The 13,864-nt window shown below is 36.2% G+C and overlaps 1 protein-coding gene across 1 annotated transcript in view; it reads left to right on the forward strand.

The window, feature by feature from the left end:
* GRAMD4 (GRAM domain containing 4) overlaps nt 1–9,995 on the forward strand; it is a 128,816-nt gene extending 118,821 nt beyond the window's left edge. Inside the window, exons 14-18 of the mRNA XM_029910833.1 lie at nt 1,236–1,383; nt 1,900–1,993; nt 3,154–3,238; nt 4,951–5,019; nt 6,356–9,995. Coding sequence (XP_029766693.1) covers nt 1,236–1,383; nt 1,900–1,993; nt 3,154–3,238; nt 4,951–5,019; nt 6,356–6,457 — 498 coding nt within the window. The 3' untranslated portion in view covers nt 6,458–9,995. The remainder of the gene's footprint in view (nt 1–1,235; nt 1,384–1,899; nt 1,994–3,153; nt 3,239–4,950; nt 5,020–6,355) is intronic.
* The last annotated feature ends 3,869 nt before the right edge of the window (nt 9,996–13,864 follow it).

Here is a 13,864-nt window from a genome sequence, read left to right on the forward strand (position 1 = left end):
GAATCCCACCTGGACTAGGATGCAGAGCCGTTTGGTGGCATCAGGACTTAAGCAGTTTTGCAGATGCCTACTAGCCAAAACGTAGGCACCTAAATTCCCTTGGCTCCTATAGGGTTAGGTGACAGCTGAGTAGGAGTTTTAAGGATCAAAGAGGTACCTAAATGTTGGATTTAGGTGCCTAAAGTGGCAGTTAGGTGCCTAAGTCACTTTGTGGATCTCGCCCTTTATTATGGGGCAGCATCCAATGACTTAGGAGCTTTGTTTGAAAGTTGATTTTGCTTTAGCACATGATGTTTGAGAAATCTCCACTCTTATCAGTGTGTAATAATAACCATGCCAGTTTTAAGAGTGTTAGCCTGGGAAATTCAGATCAGCTTCCAAAGTTGGGAGGCCAGCCCACCCTACGATAATATGAATCATTAAAATGGTGTGCTCTAACCACTGATAACTTGTTTTAAATTGCATTCATTGTGTGCAATTTCTTGGTATGTGAGTAAAATCTTGCAGCTTCATTCAATTCATGTTTTATTCTGTATATGATACTGTTAAATAGATTTCACTTTTTTTCTTTTGTCACTGTCACATTTGTGTTTGTTGTTTCTTTTCCTGCTAGCTGTCAGGGCATGAAAAGGTATGGATCTTAGCGTGGAAAACTTTCTTTCAATTTGAGCATCTGTGTTCATAATGAGCTGATGCTGTTTTGTGTGTGTTCTTTTAATGTTTGCTTTTTTTATTCTTTCTTTATACTGAGTGTTCTGGGTTTGTTTTTTATCTCTTGAAGACAAATCTTAAATGCTGCTACTGGATATATATTAACTGGGCCTGGGGAAGTCCCTCCTAGCAAATTAATTTGGGTTGTGTGCAGTGACATATCCACATCTAATCTGCTGTACTCCTTGGTGTGCAGAGACTGTATTTAAATACAGATGCCTCTTGCAGAATGTCTTTTGGAGGCATGAGACAACATCTGTCTAAAGAATAAAATTGCAGTGACCCAACACCCCTTAAAAATTATCTTCAGATGGGATATTAGTACATTATGGTATAGCAAGCATACTATGGTATTGTACCAAGTCCAATTTGTGCTGGAGATAGCAAGAATGCTATTCAAGGTTATTTTTAGCTATCTTTTTAAATTTGATTTTAAATTAAAATTAAAATTAATAATTAACTAATCATTTAAAGAGTGCAATTTAATATTGCTGTTCAAATTAATCCAATTTATTTCCCTGCAGGTTCAAACAGCATCATCAAGAAGTTATGTGGGTTCAGGTGCCCCAACTGGAGTAAACAAAGATGAAGACAGTAGTCGTTTTCATACCACCAAAAGAGGCAATTTCCATGAAGTCTTTAACCTATCAGAAAATGAGCGTCCTTTGGCAGGTATTTGTACAGATATTACGGTTACAGTCTTGGGAAAAATTTACTCTTTAGAACTAGTCAGACATGTAATTTGAAGTCTGGGCCCCTGTCTGCATATCCCAGCATTATTCAGAAATGAACTGTATTATAATATTATCTACTCTAACTTGATCTCCCATCTATACCGGTTTAGAGTAATCTTTTATTCATAAGATGCTCTGAAAGGACCCAGTGCTCACACACTGGCTTGTCTGTTGTGGTAATACAAATTTGATAGGGGAGAAAAGATGCTTAGTCAACTCAGAGGAAGTAATTTAACTCATTCTTTGAAACAAATATTTTCATGTTTGGCTATAGAGCAAAAGCTTTGCAACCACAACATACATGAAGATCATTTGCAGGCTATGCTGCTTTTTATAGGAGAACTGTCTACTTGATGGGGAGCCATCTGTCTGATTTTAAGACTTGCATCTTTCTTTCTTTTCCTAAAACTCTTTCCTTGACACATTTGATTTTGTGTGTTGTATTTTCTGGTAGTATGTGAAAATGGTTGGCGCTGCTGCTTGATTAACAGAGACAAGAAGATGCCCACGGACTACATTAGGAATGGGGTTCTTTATGTTACAGAAAAGTAAGTCATTGGCACTTGGCAGTACACTGTTCCCCCCGTCCTCCCTCCCCAAACAAACTTATTGGGAACTCATTTTCTTTTGTAAATATAGTTAAACAAAGAAATGCAAATATAAATGTAGTCCTATAGGAAAAACTTTTAACTACCTAGTCTCCTGCCATTTGGATATACAATGTTTTTTTCATAATACTAAACCTATAGAGAAACTGTATAGGGTAACGACAGTTAGAAATTGGAGCATGGTAGGATTTAACAAATGTATTAGGTGTCTGAAATGTTTGTAGATGAGCAAACCATAGCATCAGTGTTTAGTATGTTAGCACTTGTTACAGTGAATGGGACAACTAAATTATGAAAATGTAAAGCACTAGCTACTTTTATTAAGTGCAGTATGAGCATTAGCTCATTATAATTTACCAAATGTTCTGTGTTTTGCTGTGTATTTTGAGTGCTGTGAAAACCCTGTTAAAAATGAATGTATGGCTTCTTTAAAAACAGAAAACACAGTTGACTAAGTTAAGCTTTGGTTTCAAAATCAAAGCCGTTTTCTCTGCACACACTGAATGGGTATTACTAATGCTGTTTGGGATCTTAAACTGAAATTCCTTCAGTGTATTAGAATCTAGTGGAACTAAACCTAGGTTATCTGTATACTGTGCCCTCTAATGATGGTGATAATTCTTCTAATGTCTAGAATTTCAAGCTTTATTTTAGCATATCTTCAGGTTTGTCTGCATTACAGTAGTGTGCAGCTAAGTCCAACTTTTCATTAGTTTTCACTTGGGAGGGAAGGAGGTTATAAGGATGAGGTGGGTTTTTTTAAACTTTCAGTAGAGTGGCCTACTTTTTGCTGTCATTTAAGATTTGTATGTTTGGTCTTATTACATAGACTTTCACTGTAAGGATATGAGTATGAAATGTTTGTGCATGCAGTAGATTACTGATCTTTTAGTGGAATTAGATGTTCAACTGATGGAGTTTATGAAAGTTTTTGTTTTAACATAAAATCATAATTGGAAATTACATTTTTCACACAATTTCTTGCAAGGCTGTTTTTAATGTAGAGAATTTCAAAACTCTTTGGAAGAAGGCAGAATTTTAAGAGTTTTGGTTTTCAGATTATTGTACCAAATAAGCACTTTTTCCCCCTTTGTCTTCAGTTACTTATGCTTTGAAAGCTCCAAATCTGGCTCTTCTAAGAGAAATAAAGTTATTAAACTAACGGAGATAACAGATATTCAGAAGGTATGTCTTTGTTTTGTTGAGTGGACAGTAATATGGGAAGATCACTTTTTTTGTTCCATTGCTAATTTTACTTTGTTTTCAAGGAGTGTATCTTTAAGAATCAGGTGGTGGGGCTTTTGATTTTATAATGCAAGTAGATATGCAATCATCTGAGCAAAGGTGACAAATTTATAAAACTATTTAACTGAACATTGGGGTTTTCTTAATGCAAAATTGTGATGAACGTGAAATAATGCAAAGCAACTCAGTTGAGTCTTCCAGCAGAAGATGTTTACAGGAGTATATGGCATGCTTTGAACTCACAATAGCTCAAATGCAAACATTAGGGTTCTTTTCTGATGATACCTTGAAAACCAGTCTTTTCCTATTGAAGACTGATGATAATATAAAACTAAGTTGGAAACTGTGACTGGGTTCTTCTAGTTCAGTTTCCTGAAATCCTCATTCTTCCCTATTTGATTTCATGGAATTGAAGGCCAGAAGTGACCATTAGATCAACTAGTCAGACCTTCTATATATCACAGACCATTAAATTCCATCCCCTGTTTTGACCCTCATTACTTGGGTTAAACTAAAGCATTTCAATCTTTGGGAAAGTAAATTTTTGTGCGCCAGAGGCAGAGTACAGGAGAGACTGAGGTGTCCCCACGACAGGCCCATGGCCCCTGAAATGGCAGGGAATTGATTAGGTGAGATATACCCAGGTGACATTTCACTTCCTTCTCAAACTGTCCCTCCAAAATTTAAATTCTTTCCTCCTGGTGCCTCTTTATCGCTACTGACAGGTGAACTGCCCTTCCGATCTCAAACTCTCAGCCTCGGTTATGTTTGACTCTCTTCTGTCTCTTAGTATGTCATCATAGTTACTTTGTCACCAAAATTTTACCCTTTTCCTGCTCTCTTAAAATCCTGATCCATGCCAAATCCCTGTCCTATGTATTACTGTATCCTGCTTCTTGCTTCACCCCCTCCAGTCCATCCAGAATGGGGCTCCGTACCCTCCTCCCCCTTGATTTCAAATTTTTGTCCAGCCTCTCATACACACAGCTATCTCCAGTATTGTGTATTTTCCTCTACTTTAAATACTGCCTTAAATCCTGTTTCTTCTTTATCAGTAATCTCTCTCTTCTCCTCTCTTTCATGCTGATCCAACAGTTGCAAAGATGCTCTCCAGCTCTCGTCATTAGGAATGATGGTTTAATCTCTTGTGGGGCCTTTAGGTGGTAGGAAATAAGAGACTGAAAACTGAACAATCCCACAAAAAGCAGAAACTTACATTCTTGAATAGTATTTCTGGCACTTCCTTTTGCTTGCCTTTGGTTTCTATTCAAGTGGTCCACTCTTGCTACAGTACTTATGAAAGGCAGCGTACAGTACATAGTTTATTGGATTTTCGGTGTACTGCTTTTGCATGATGAGGATTCTTTAGCCCAATAGGAAGCTGATTCCTGCCACTGTACCTCTGAATTGTCACTTATCTATATTTCACCTTCATAGTATCAGTTTGTGAATTCTAGTTCATTTGGAAAATAATATTTGCAGTTGTCTTTTTAAATGCCATGTCTGACACTTTAAACACTATAAGTAGGCAGCTTTTAGGCAAGCTTCAGGGGTGGGTGGGAGGATCCACAGTAGATGGGTTACATCACATTCTCTTTCATGCCCATTTGTAATTGTTCAGCCTCTAAAATATCTTTGTTTGTTTTTTGTAGTACAAAGTGCTCTCTGTTCTCCCAGGGTCAGGGATGGGTATTTCAGTATCAACACCATCTACACAAAAAGTAAGTAGCCAGTTCTATCTGTATTGCTGCACTGCACCCTCATGTGCTCAGGGTTCCTATTCTGTTTTAAAAGCAACATAAATGCCCTCCATTTCTTTATAGCTTGTGACAGGGGGCGGTGTTTGTGTGTGTGTTTGTGTGTGTGTGTGTGTGTTTAAAATTTTTGCTCTCACTCTGTTTTATTTAGTTTAATATATTTTGTAAGCTGAGTGTATCTATTATATAGTATCGTTGACCTTGTCTGACTTGGTTCATTCAAGTGGAATCAAACAACTCTGTTTTAAAATGTATCTACTTCATCCCCTCACCTGTGGTACCCACAGCTCTCTTATGCCAAACTTAAATTGACCATTTTCTTACCAACCTTCTTCATGGCAATCATAGGAGCTGTTAGTAACACTGCTGCAAACATGTTAGAAACTGGAGACCACATTTTCTGTATGTAGTGCCTTGGGGTAATGGTGTCCACAATGCACTCAAAGAGTAATATAATTGGGGTATTTTGAAGGCCAATGTGATTTTTGACAGGTCCTCCAAAGTGTGGCTGAAATCTACCAAGTTTTCCAGCTTCAGTCATGTGACTTTTCCAAGAACCTATAAACTAAAAATTGATGAGGGTTATGTTGTTTAATAAGCATTTCAGGTTTACAAAAAGCCATTCTAATAAGCCGGGAAATATTATTGAACCTTGATAACTAATCAAACTAATAGTTTGCAAAGAGGTTTCTTCTGATTCATATGCTAGTTAGTGTGCTGACCCTTCTACACCATGCCTGGGCATGCATTTGAAAATTATTTTTTTTAAAGATAATTTTAATAGACAACTAATTACTCAGGAAGTTTAAATTGGAAATCCAGTGACCTGAAACTCAGTGCCACTGTGCCATTTTAGAAATCATAAGACTACTTTAAAAGAGCTCTGTCTCTGGTTATCAAGAAGGCTTTATAGGTCCCAAGCAGTTGGAAAGTGAAATAGGACAATTGGTATAGAATACCTATGAACATTCTCTGCAAATGATAGTTGTGATCCAGTGCACTATCAGAGGAAAATGGTAAATGGAAATGAAATATCTGGGGGAGGTTTTCTTAGGAATTGAACACTGAACGGATTCTTAGACTTTTAGGAAAAAGCCCCTTCTAACTTCCATTCAGATCCTGTTCATGTTTCACTGGACCAAAAAAACCTAAAACTCTAATAAAGGCTTGTTAAAAAGGAAGGGGGGAGAAGGGTGTTAATTTGAAAGAACCTGGTCAGACTTGTCTAAAGACTTCAGGAAATTTTCTGATTTCCTTTAGCCTATAATTTGGTTTGATTTTTTTGTTTTTTGTCCTGTAGCCATTAGTGTTTGGTGCCATGGTACACAGAGATGAAGCTTTTGAGACCATTTTCAACCAGTATGTGAAAATAACCTCTGCAGCATCGAACAGCGAAAGCTAGTATCTTATCTTCAGAAGATCTAGAGGAGACTTTATTTTACAACTTGGTAGTGAAAAATTGAACATCCTCATCTATTTTGCAATAATTTTTCTTGTCATATGGTTTATATTCTATCTGTTACATGAATCAAGTGTATTTTATATATGCCTTCATGTTTGTTTTTAAGTTTTTTTTAAAAAAACAGTGAAAGTGCGATCATCACTATTAGCCTTGCACATTAAGCACTTTCACTGTTTATTTACTGACATTAAAAGCTAGGAAGATACTTGGAGAACTGACTAGATATCAGACAGACGGGAACAGATTCATCCCTTGGGTATCTCCATTGATATCAGGGATTAATTTTACCCACTGTCTGTTGTTTTTGCATGAGTTGAAACACATTAGAATAATCTGGTGTGTGTTTCTTGAGTACAACAAGCACTGAATCGGGTACTTTATGAAACCAGTATCAACACCTAGGAAATATCACTATTAGCTGGTAAGAATATTGATATTAAGGCAATTTTTCTTGCTGATTTCAGTACTCTAAAAGGGTTTATTTTTGAACAGTTTGACCTGATTCAATTTTTCCTGCATACATAGTTTCAAATTCCTTGTACAGTGAATTCAGCATTACAAAGCAGAAGGAAATGTTTGGAACGTTATCTTCCTTTTCTGATCAACCAAAGTACAAGAGGAAGAAAAGAACTATTTGTTTTTTGAGGGCAGCAAAACTTTGTTCATAAAATGTTAGGCAACTTATATTTGTATTCCTATTGATATTTGTCATGGAAGGGCTCAATAATTGTACTTGTACATATAATGTAGCAAGATGCACGTACATTCATGCAAAAAGACTTACTGGGCATCTTTTTGTGATGCAGGGGGAGTTGGGAATAATTATGCCCAAGCAAAACTTGAGATCAGCTTCGTATGTTATCTATTCATTTATATTTGGGATTGTGGGGGCAGGGAGGGTTTGTGAGAGTCCCTTGTAACAGAAATGTCAGGATAATGTAGCAAATGAAAGCATTATTTCCAGAAGAAATTATTCTATTTTGATCTCCCCTTTCTTTATTCAATTTTTCCAACAATAGAACCTGACTTTGCCAAATGGAGCAGTGATACTGGGCCCACCTTCTCCATAGTTTTTTCTCTATTGACGGGCAATGCATATAATAACATTGGTCTTACTTGAAATTTTGAAAGTTTGCATAAGCCATGTACTATTAAGCCCATCTGAGAGTTTAGGATTTCATTTGCATTCTCCTAAAGGCACAGCAGAATGTATACTAGCCCCCCCAGTATATTTTCTCCCTACTGCATCTTTTGAGTTTAGTAGTATTTTTCTTGCCATAAAACTGATGAAGAAGATAATTCTGTTAGCCTATCTAAAAAGTGTTGACTTTAAAGTCAATTCACTTCTTAGTTTCTAGTTAAACAAGTTTTATGGGACATCATTACCCGGAAGATCTTTAAACAAACTCCAGGGTTACATTCAATTAAGCATAACAACAATACAAAGATCCAGGGGAAAATGGCACTCTGAAACTGTTGAAACCTATTTCAAAGTGGCAGTGAAGATAATTAATTTTAATATTAATATGAATATTTAATGACAGTATTTCTCCATATTGTATTTAAAGTTCATGTGCATTGGGACTCACAATTGAATATTTAAGGCACAACGTTGTTCATGCTAAAGCTCTGTGCTGTAGACATAAGTATATAAATATGTAGCACAATCCATCTTAAAGAATTTAAAATTAATATCCATGCACTGAGTTCAGGAAATCACTTAATCATGTATTCAAATGTCCTGAATAGTTATGGACTTTAGGACATGCTTAAATACAGTACAAAGAGGAATGTTTTCCTGAACCAGGCCTTGAAAGTTTACAATATAATTTAAATTGGTAGGAGATCCAATTACCCACTATATAACAAGGATGTTAACCAAATACCATTTTGAAGCTACTTTCATTTGGCAAATAGATATTCATTTGGCATATACAGGCTTATATTTAAGTAAAAATATTACTTTTAATTTTGAAAATTTTTATTTAAAAAAGCAGTTTGATTTAAAGAGAAGAAATTGTCATTTATCCAACAGCAATTTATTATATAGTTAAACTTTTTATAAAGCCTCCTTTAAGCATCAAAGTGGCAGATGAATTACAGTAAGTGGCGAATAAATAAGCATTTATATAGCGTAATGTTATGTACAACTTAGTCATATTCATAGTTCATTCAGTTTGTCTTAAAATCCCTTGGGTGTTTGTGAGGTTGTCATTTTTTGAAGAAACAGAAGATTATATTTTTTACTGAGCAAGTGGTTTTTCTTATTTTTGTATCATTTTCAAATGTAATTTTTACCTTCACTCTGGTCATAAGGCACTGGTTTCAGTGTAATTGTCGGTAACTGCACTTATTACCTCCTCCCCTCACTGACTGACTGACTAGTATGTAATATTGTCCTATATTCTGGTTCCTGAAAGACTAAAATATTGTTGGGTTGATGATGCCAGGACAGTTAACAAGACTCATTTTTAAAGAAATAGTAAATCATTTGCCATCTTCCCAGACTTAAAATCCTCCTTCAGAAAATGTACTCTTTTAAAACTTTAGTTTGGTCAACAAAGATAACCATCCTACTAATGCTAATTTGTCATTCAAAATTAATCTGCACTTTAACAATATGTATTTTAAAAAAAATTGTTAAAGCAGTAAACTTATTGCAAACTACAATGCAACATTGGTTCATTCTGATAAAAATAAAATGAACTGGATTTTTTAAAGAGTAAAATGTGTAATATAACTGATTAAACATTCATGTATATATTTTCAAAGTTCACTTTACATTAGGTTACTAGAATTACTGCAAATTAACTGCTCTTGTGTTACATTATTAAAGGCACTAAACAATAACTTCAGTGCGCTTACTTGTGAGTATTGCTACACTTTTGTTTCTCCTGAGTCCTGAAATGCTGGGAGGCAGTGGGCAATTACATAATTTACTTGTGTAATTACACTGAAGTTGTTAATTTAAAATGTACCTTCCTACATACAATTTGCAGTATAGCCGCCTTTTTGATTCAAGGTTGAGTGGTGCCACTTAATGTAAAGTGTTACTTTTTGACAGCAAAAAGTGACGTTTTTGCCATACTATTGTTCATTTGCTGTCATTTGTTGTAATTCTGTTGATGTATATGGTTTATTGTTGGATCATTCACATTTAATTGGTTTAACTTCTTTCCTAGAAGTATAGTGGTTAGTTTGAGTTCCTTTCAAGAAAAAAAGGGAGATGAAAACTTACCACATTTATTATTCATCAGTGACCATTTAAATACAAATTCCTGATGAAAAGCTCAGATACAACATCATGTTTTTCTGTACTTTGTCACTCTTGTGAGGTCAGATTGAATATAAATGAGCTACTTATAAGTGGCAACATTGCACAAAAAAGCCAGCAGCAAAACCTTATTACTGTCCATGCAGACCAAGAGAGAAGATATTTTACGCGAGAGTGAAGAGGTGAACGTGTGTACATTTTTTTTTTTTTTTTTTTTTGGCAACTTTAACTCCTACAAAGAAAACTGGTAGTTTTTATTGAATTCTGTAAATTTTGGCTGATATTTAATTTCTATTACTAATCATTGAAATAGAATGGATGTTAAAATAGTTTTTATGTCTGAAGTTTGTCTATTTTGAAGTTGTAAATAATTATGCATTGGCAGTGTAACTTTTGTTCAACAAAAGACTTATACTGTATGAAGAATTGAAATAATGAAACAATTTGCCCTGTACATTTTTTAAGAATCTTGTTTGTTTAAAAAAAGTATTGTATAAATTATAATTTTTATTTAAATAAACCTAAAAATGCTTTGTGCTAACAGGTATGTTTTTAACAACTTTTCATCCTTCAGTTGCAAGCATAGTCTTTCTTGATTTCCACAGACTGAGGTTAGTAAAAAAAATTTTTTTGGTATGTTTATAACCCCATCAAGAAGATCAAATAGGTAACAGGTTTTTATAAGTAGCAATATTATAAAAATTCAAGCAACAGCTCATATCTACAAACAGTTATTGAATTAGTTCATATAGCTTTTTTGATATTAAGAAAAAATAACATTTTTTTGTCTTCACGCTGTTCAGATTTTTTTATACAAATTCTTTTTGCAGTGGTGGCCCTTAACATTTTCTGGTTTTATCTAAGATAAATAAATATGCTTACCTGAGAATATGATGTATTCCCTTCTACATGCCTATATTTACTGTAAGAAACACCATGAATGTTACATATACAATTGGCAAGAGTTCACAGCCCACCCACTGTAACTATCTATTAGTATGCACGTTTGGTTTTTAAAAAGTATGCTCATTTAAAATGTTTTATCAAACAAACAGGCATTTTTTAATAACTTTGCTAAACATTTGACGTGTCTACATTATATTGCATTTAACACGAATGAATGTGGATGAGGAAAAAATATTACCCATACATAATACAAATTTCCCTAGTTTCTGGAAAGACGCCCCCCCTTACCACCACTCCTTTCCTCGTCTTCCTCCGCCCCCCCCAAAAGTCTGTTCACAAAATAAGTGGGGAAGAGAGTAATTTTCCTGTTCTGATCCTTTATTAAGGGCTAAGTTCCAGTCCCTCACTATAATCATACTAGCTGGATTTTCCCCAAGAGAGTTCCATAGGGCCTAGGGGAGAGAGGAGGAATTCCACTTCCAGATCAGGTTGTGCCATGGGCTGCAGTTACCCTACTACCTATGGACACCCTGTGTAAGGGGCGGGGCGCACTAGGAAATCCCATAATCACTGATCCAGTGGCCACTCCTGCACCTGATTCACTCCTCTGCACTGATGTGGCTGAAGCCTCCAACAGAGCATGCTTGTGTCCATGGTGTTGAGAGATTTTGCACAGGTCACTACATCCTGAGCCTCTTGTGCAGCAGCACTGCACCAGTTCCATGGCCTGGTGGAGTACACATGCCTCTGCCGCCAATTGATTGGTTTAGAAATACAAAACCAGAGGTTTGAGACTTCACAGATTAACTAGTCCAGCCATGTTGCTGTGCCACAACCATCCTCATGCATTTCACTCCATCGTGATTTTTCTTTTAAATGAGTACATGTTGCTTCTCTTATTCTGATACATTCTTATTCTAATTCTAATTAAACAGCTGGCAATTTCCTGACTGAAATTTGTCAGTTCTAAAAAATTTTCTTTGATCATGCTCATGTCCCTTTTGTGTGTTTCCATGAATGTTTGTGCAAAATGAGTTTTATTTGTACCAGTGCTCAGAAAGTGAATTCTAATCTGCATGTCTGAGTCTGAGGCATGCAGGCTTAAATGCTTGAAGCAAACAAATGTTGATGAACATGTTCAGAATTTGGATTTCCAGTAGCAAGCTACTGAGTAAACAAAACTTGTGATTCTCAAGCTTTCCTAAAATAAAATCATGAAAATTGTGATTGTTCTGACAGTCTGTGAAAGTGATTATATGAACTGTTTATTACAGGTTATTCACACAACTCTAACTGGCCTGGGAAGAAAGCAAGTGTGCCAGCTCTTACTTGTACAGCATCATAAATATATTCCTTTTTTTAAAATTAGGAAATAGGAAACCATGGTATCCTGTGGTGCAGCATCCTATAGGCTTCATGGCATTTACATTAGTTTACACCAGAGTTGAATTTGGCTCTGTTACTTTAAAATAACCTCTAGAGCCAGATGTGGCAGTCTGGTTGACAATAACAGCATCTTCACCAGGGATCTTTATGATGCACTATCTAAAATAGTTTGTCAGCAGGCCACTGGTTCCTTTAAGAGATTCAAATGTCTTTCCTACATTATAAACAAACTACTAAAGCTGTAAGTGATTCAGTCTGTTTTCTGAATCAGAAGTAGGGCATTTTCCAGTGAACAATCCCCCATAGCAACAGTATCCACAACTCAGTTGCTGGCAGCCTTTTAAGTGCACGTGCACTTAATAAGATGTCTTAGGGAGACAGTTATTCTCAACATGTAGGTTTGAGAATATAAAGATTTCTTTAAAGCTGGATTTACTCTGTATTTGAATGACATGTGTTGGACGCTTCTCTGTCTTTGGATATTTATAGATATCTAAGCCCTTCTTATTTGATTACATGTTCTTTACCTCTGTGCTATTGAGTTTACAATCAAGTCAGTGGTAAATGCTTCTATTTGGGATTTAAATAAAAGGTGCAATATTCCTTTTGCTTCTTCACTTTTCTTGCCAACTTCTAGGAGAAAACTGACTGTATATAGCATTACTTTATTTCAACCTGCCTCTTTCTATACCCTTTCTTCTCTACCAGTTACTGATCCTCAGGTGTCTTGATCGCCACCTGGCCTCTGGGGTTCACCCACTTCTCTTTATTAACTTCTCTTGCATCAGCTCTTATTTCTCCCTGTCATCTGCTCCTTCTGGCTCCAGCCTTCAGTGTATACTGGAGTGCCCTTCATCCAAGCCCCTTGACCTCCCTTTTTTCCCAGTTATCCCTTTCTCTGTGATTTCCCCCCCTCTATATTTTGGTTTTGGGTGACCTCATCTGTTTACATAATTCATTTGCTATCTGCATGTTTAAGTGAAAAATTTCTCTCTCCATCCTGCATCTTTTATCTGATATAGCTCCACTGTCACTGACGCATTGTCACGGATGGCCTGGTGCAAGCTCAAACTCAATGTGGCTAAAGATAAGTGGCTTTTTTGTCTTCCCATGTTCTCTTCACTACTCTTTCTCTATTGCTGTGGACACTACAACTATTGTCAAAGTCACCCCTGCTCATCTTTGGCTGCCTTTTTTCTCCCTTCCCATCTGAATAAGTTTTGGTGCATCTTCACAACATCTAAACAATCCAGATCTTCCTGCCCTGCCAGCTAAAATAAGTGTGTATACCCTAATCATTTCATGCTTCAGTTATTGCAACCTCCTCCTTTCTGGCCTCCGTATCAGCCCCTCCAGACTGTACAAATCATAGCTGCTAAAATTATCTTCCTTGCCCTGTCAGCATCATGCCTTCTATGGATCTTTCCACTGGATCATATCTGCTCATCATATCAAGTTTAAACTTTTCACTCTTGCCTTCAAGGTCCTGCGCAACTTGGGTTTAACTGAGGTCAGAGTATTGTCCTTATTATTCTGTACACTCTTTCCAGCACAGACAAACTATTTTACAAGACCTTCCATACAAATGCAGTCTCTAGCTTCATCCAACAGAACATGTGCTTGTAGGAGGAGAAGAAACTAGAGCTTGCTGGATACTGGAAGATGATGTTTGGGAACATTTGTTTGAATTCCAAATCACTGTCCAACTGTCTTTATCCAACCCTCTGAACTCCTGTCCCATTTGTGAACATTCAGGATGGGACTGTTCAGTGCTGACCTAA

This window comes from Terrapene carolina, unplaced genomic scaffold (assembly GCF_002925995.2).
Source record: "Terrapene carolina triunguis isolate 2854851 unplaced genomic scaffold, T_m_triunguis-2.0 Scaffold68, whole genome shotgun sequence".
Classification (NCBI taxonomy): domain Eukaryota; kingdom Metazoa; phylum Chordata; order Testudines; family Emydidae; genus Terrapene; species Terrapene triunguis.